The 5,877-nt window shown below is 36.4% G+C and overlaps 1 protein-coding gene across 3 annotated transcripts; it reads left to right on the forward strand.

Moving 5' to 3' along the window:
- The first annotated feature begins 357 nt into the window (after positions 1-357).
- LOC104228822 (D-aminoacyl-tRNA deacylase-like) lies at positions 358-5,347 on the forward strand. Of its 3 annotated transcripts, none has more exons than XM_009781367.2 (9): positions 358-598; positions 1,343-1,523; positions 1,637-1,779; positions 3,133-3,196; positions 3,396-3,448; positions 3,723-3,778; positions 4,146-4,226; positions 4,790-4,975; positions 5,144-5,347. In XM_009781367.2, the coding sequence occupies exons 1-9, from the start codon at positions 392-394 to the stop codon at positions 5,229-5,231; spliced, it is 1,059 nt and encodes a 352-aa protein (XP_009779669.1). In that variant the 5' UTR covers positions 358-391; the 3' UTR covers positions 5,232-5,347. The 3 variants fall into 3 exon arrangements, with proteins under 3 accessions (XP_009779669.1, XP_009779670.1, XP_009779671.1); XM_009781368.2 differs by having other exon boundaries at positions 359-598; positions 4,152-4,226; XM_009781369.2 differs by having other exon boundaries at positions 380-598; positions 1,338-1,523.
- Positions 5,348-5,877: the final 530 nt, after the last annotated feature.

Consider the following 5,877-nt stretch of genomic DNA (forward strand, 5'->3'; position numbering starts at 1 on the left):
TTATTTTGATTAAGGTTTTAACGAGGCACGTTATCTATTGAGTAAACGTTCAAGGGGGAGTATTATAAATAGAATTTTATTTATGGTGAATGTCTATATTTTAGAGAGATTTTAGGAATTTTACTTGGTGACTAAGTTACTCTTTCTCTATAAATAGAGGGATATTATTCTATTGTAATTCATCACAAATCAATAAGAATTCTCCCTACTTTTATCTGCAATACTCTTCTTTATTGTTTCATAACAAATGAGATAATTATAGTCACTTACAAGTATTAAAAAGTAAATTTTTAATTTAATGGTTAATCATACCCCATTACATAAATTGAAACAAAATTACCTTTGCAATAAAAAGGGTGGATGGGTAGTGGGGTTATCCGGCAGTGATGGGATGACCAAGATTGGGTTTTTCCGTCTACTGTCAAGAACCAGCATTTTCCTTTACCCGCATAGAAGAATATCATCATCAAATTTTAGAAGAAACCATTGCAAAAGGATGGTGACGTTAATAGTGGCTACCACCATTGACCCGGCTTCCATTGGACCTGCTTCCGCCCTTTTAGCCATGCCTGGTTGGCACCCTGGTCCGCCTATTCAGGTTTCTAATTCTACCTCTTTCTTCTTCACTGCGTATCATTCCCCCCTCTTTACAATTAATCATCTAAACTTATCAGGGGTTTTGATATATGTTTTCTACACTGCTCCGAATGTGCATATATAGTTTGACTAATTTTACACTGGCTGTGATAATAAAGGGGAAGGGGAGCTTGGCGTACCTCAGAGGCTGAGCCAGAATTTGAAGCTTATGAGTTCGGAATTTTAGTCATTTTAAGTCATTGGGTTCTAAGTTAATAATTTGCACATATTCAATGGACTTTTTAAGACAAATATAGGATTTGAACAAAGTTATTGGGTTCGGTCAAACCCGTAACTTATACATTGCCTCTGCCCCTGCCGTAACCGATAAAGTTGTAGCCACATGAACAGGAGGTCATGGGTTCGAGCCGTGGAAACAACTTCTTGCAGAAATACAGGGTAAAACTGTGTACGCTAGACAATTGTGGTCCGCCCCTTTTCCGAACCCCGCACATAGCGGGAGCTTAGTGCACTGGGCTGCCCTTTGTGATAATGAAGGGGTGCATTGTAAATTTATCTTTGTTTTGTTTCAATTGTAGCAATTCAAGCACATATATATCCTATTTTCACTAATTCAAACGTATTCAAAATTTAAAGAGTATGGTTTCAGGTCTAGGGAACTACATGAAATGAAACGAGAGGTAAAAGACATGCTTGAACTGATAAAGCTGTGATCTTTTTTCTTTTTGTTTATGAATAAGCTTAGGATATGCCAAGTTTTGTGAATCAAGATGTAAGGTTATTGAAACATGATAGAAGCATTGTGAGAGAGGACTACTTGGACAATCGTTGGGAAGAGGCCACGGGCGAGATGGTTGATGAGGTTATCTTTCTTAGCAAGCACACTGCTGCATCTAACCGTCCTGCACTCACTGTTCACCCCATAGGTAGAAATTGCTAACCGCATATGGTTTATGTTCTTTGGATTTGACGGACTTGCCTTTACCAGTATGTTGAAGTATTCAATTTATGTTGATTGTGTTGTGATGAAAAAACTTAGGTGTCCCTCACCTAAAAGAAGGGGAGCAGCCACCAGTAGGGGGGAAGCCTGCCTGGGCCGCACCACCTAATCCACGTATTGGGCCGTGGTTTAGACTTTTGAAATCTATTGCCGACTCACAGAATCTAACTCCTGAATTCGAGGTAATATCCTTGTTTAACTGCCTTTTCTACTTCAATAAGCTCATAACAGATTTCTTTTATATGAAACATCGAAAGTTTTTGTGGTTGGTTTTGACTCAGTGTTGGGGTGTGTACGGTAGATTCGTTTGTTTTACTGCACTTATGAATCAATTTCCTGTGAACATGTTCATCTTAGTTTCTTGTGGTTGGAACCTTCCCCCTGGAGAGTAGACTGTTTCTAGTTTAATTCTCAGTAGTCAAGATTTGGCGGTTATTCTGCTAAGAACTGCTTTTAAATATACTGTCTGAGTGGTAAGAGCCAAGAGGAACCTAGTTAAACTGTTTGTTCTCCTCTGTTAACTACTGGGTTTGTTTTGTCATGACTGACATTTATAGAATTGCAAAATTGTAGGGTTATCAAGGCGAAAAGCATAAAAAAGCTCAAAGGTCCATTGGGGCCTTAAAGCGCAAAGCGCAAAATAAAATGTGGGCTTTTAATAAAAAAAGGCGCAAGGGATAAAAATACAAATATGTATGTCTAGTACAAGACTAATAATTATAAGCATGAACAACAAATGTGGTACAAGAAATTGGAAAAAAAATTAAGCTTATCAGGATAACGCTTATACCTTAAAGCCTTGATGACAACACTGAAGGGCCCGCTAAATGAGGCGAAGCGCTCAACATGTTTTGATCCTCGCTTCAGGGCTTAAGCGCGCCTTTGACAACATTGCAAAATTGATGGGGTTGATAACTTCCATGTTTGCTTGATGTAAAACCACAGTTTCCACTTTATGAGTGATATCAAGTAGTTGACCATAAAGTACTTCTGGACTCCACCTAGCACTGAAGTGAGATAATAATCATGAGGCAAAGGGAGAAGTAGTAACAAATAAAATGATTATTTGTAAGATTTTAAATAGCAGTACAAGTATACATATAAAATTGTACACCTTGATATTTGTAATATAAAACTAATGTAATAGCAACGAAAGGTGACAATTTTCCATGTAAATATTTTGTGAGATAACACTCGTCAAAAAGGATTAGAAACATTAGTATTACAAATAGACGAAGTTGAAAACATGATTTTTTTTTTTTTTGGGTCAAAGAAAAGATGAAATTTATGAATTGCAAAGATATCATCAATATGTATAGTTTCTTTATTTGACTGCTGATCGTTGATACTGCATTTAAGTTTTAACGATTATGTGTCGATGCTGGATCTGAACATAGAATTGATTTTTTCCTTGCACCATGGATTTCGCTTTCAGTACCAAGTGCAATCCTTTTGATATTTTCTAATTTTATCTACTTTGTAGCGTAAGCATCTCCATGTGCGAACCTTTATAGTATATCTATTTCGTGGTGTAGGTCACATTGGAAGCTACACATCATGGACCTTTAACTAATGCACCCACAATGTTTGTTGAGATTGGTATACTTTCTTTTACCTGTCATAAATTTCATTTGACCCTCTGTAATAATATAATAATATTAAGTTTTTTCTCCTTATCGAAAAACAAAGATTGTGTATTTTCTTTCATCGTTAGAGTGATATACCTCATCTAATGGCAAAGACAAATGGCTATGTTTCTATCTAATCAATTGAAAGCTGTTTATTGTGTACTGTGTAGGCAGCACAGAGGAATACTGGAAGAGACAAGATGCCGCACAAGCCATTGCCTTAGTTGGGTATCCTTTTACGCCACAAACTCTTTTGCAATAGTTATTTAGTTTCTCATCTGTTTCTATTGTTAGCAGACCCCCAAATCTTGTTGTTATGCTGAATCATGCATTGGCGTCTGCCAGGCCAATTGAACCCTTTAGCGCTGCATTCATTACAATTTTGGGCTAAAAGAAATCAGAGGAATATCTTTAATTCTCTTTTTCTAAAATAATATTAGAATTCTTCCCTCTTTGTTGGATATCTTTTAACCTTCCCTCAACTGTGGTGTTTGCAGTTAGTTTGGGAAGGACTGGGGCTCAACGGAGGAGCTGCAGTGGGGGATTGGAGCAGGTACAGGCCAATTACTTTTATCTTGGTTATACTGTACTGTGGCTATTTATACTTCAACATTGCTCCAGCTCTTTTTTTTTTTACAAAGTCTGACCTCATGAACATTTGTTAGGCTAGAGGTTCACCTGTCTCCATAAAAACTTGTGTAGCTTTCATCTGCTTTTCCTGTTTAGCAATGCAATATGTTCTCATGGCTAAAATTATTTTCAGCTTATACGAAGATAGCCCCTGAAAAATTATTGACTTCTTCTATAGGGGAAAAAAGAACATAGGATATGATCTCTCCGAGGGAAAATAGACTGTTCTCGCTTGATTATGATATTAATTTCTGACCTTTCTCCAATCATTAATATTTACTTTCAATAAGATGCAGAAGTGGTAGTCAGCAAAAGATCCTCCTAGGAATTGGTGGTGGACATTACGTACCACGGCATATGGATATAGTTCGGTGAGTTCCTCCGCCACCTGAAACAGTTATTCAAAAGTAATGCGAAATAAACAGACATATCCAGGTGAGAACTTTAATCATGGCATCAATGAAGCAGTTCGCTCATATGGAACTCTAATTATTGACTGTGAAAAGTGTCTTTCCTCTTCCCCTTCCCCTTGTGTATAAAAAAACATCTGTATTATCAAAGCTGGAGGATTCTTTGAGGAACATTACATGCTATTAATACGACAGTTCCAGTAATATTTGAGAAATTTTTTCTTTTGTATATACTCGGCACAAGTGGAAAGTAAAGGTTAGCTCTCGTTGGAATTGCTTGTGTTACTTGGCCTCCCTAATCACTACATATTTAAAAAAAAAAAAAAAAAAAACCATTCCATCTTCCCCTCATTGGAAAAAAAGAGAGGAAGATAGCTGCTACGAGCTTGAGTCTTCTCCTTGAACTGTTTGGAGTGATTATTGAAATGTAGACTTATTCGTCTTCGTTGATAGGGTTCTAGCTGAAGATTCATAGCAAGCTTATTTCAGTTTATGCTCTTATTATGATTATGTGAATAATGCAGGAAAGATGGAGTTTGGGTTGGACACCTTCTTGCTGGATATTCGTTACCGATGGAGGACCCTGGTCCAACCAAAGCCCAGGCCAATTTGGAGGTGTGTGGAACCTGGAGACAAGCAATTAGAGTTGCGTTTGACACTACTAGAGCAGCTTTTCCTCAAGGAGAAGTACTAGCACATATCGATAACAAGTAAGTTCTCTTGGATTGAGAAAATAATGCATCAAATTGGATCACAAAATATACTTTTATCAGTAGTGAAGAACATTTGTTCTCTCCAACTGGTATGCTTATGCATTAGTTATACCTTTCAACACAACTACTGAATTACTGATCTTAGCTCTTTATCTGTGGATTCAGGAGTTTCAAAGGTTGGCAAAAGAATGCTATAGTCGGATTTTTAGCAGAGCAGAACATTAAAGTTGGAAAACCGAGTGATTTCTACTGATTCTTTTTGGATGATTATTTTACAATTTTCTTTTTTATCTTTTAAGTAAATACTCCATGTGATTGAAACTTTAAGTCTTCAATTAACTGTCTATTTAAAATTTTCTTTTTTTTTTCTTCTTCTTCCATGAATAGTTTCTTCATTTTACTTCATAATTTGTATGAAATGTTCATAGCATATTATGGCATCATTTACAACCCAACTTAGAAAAAAGAATCTCGTGTAACCATATGTAAAAACAGAATAGAAAATTTAGTTAGATTAGGAGCCAGCATATTCCATGTTTTAGAAGGAAAAGGGTCAAATTTACCCCTGTACGGTCGGAAAAAGCTTTATATGTATCTCTCGTTATACTTTGAGCTAATATATAACTCTGTCGTTATACTATTAGTTTAAATATATCTTTTTTCTGTTAAGTTTTTCCAAAGTGGACATTCAATCCTACGTGGCATGACATTTGATGAGGTGGATGCAACATAGCTTGCCACCTTAGTGCCCCTAACCCATTTTACCCCTGCTTTTTATTTCTTTTTCCACCACTAAAATTTTCTTCCCCTTCACCGCTATTGTCACCATTACTGCTACCTTGAAAAATATTGTATTTCAAATTTTAGTCTTTTATATATGGATTAGGGGAGTTAAGGTG

This window comes from Nicotiana sylvestris, chromosome 6 (genome assembly GCF_000393655.2).
Source record: "Nicotiana sylvestris chromosome 6, ASM39365v2, whole genome shotgun sequence".
Classification (NCBI taxonomy): domain Eukaryota; kingdom Viridiplantae; phylum Streptophyta; class Magnoliopsida; order Solanales; family Solanaceae; genus Nicotiana; species Nicotiana sylvestris.

Excerpts from the sequence above, each read along its gene's own strand:
- LOC104228822 (XM_009781367.2), top strand. The coding sequence starts at position 392 with ATGACCAAGATTGGGTTTTTCCGTCTACTGTCAAGAACCAGCATTTTC. Across the intron at positions 599-1,342 it reads ACCCTGGTCCGCCTATTCAG|GATATGCCAAGTTTTGTGAA; the intron begins GTTTCTAATTCT and ends GAATAAGCTTAG. Across the intron at positions 3,779-4,145 it reads GCAGTGGGGGATTGGAGCAG|ATGCAGAAGTGGTAGTCAGC; the intron begins GTACAGGCCAAT and ends ACTTTCAATAAG.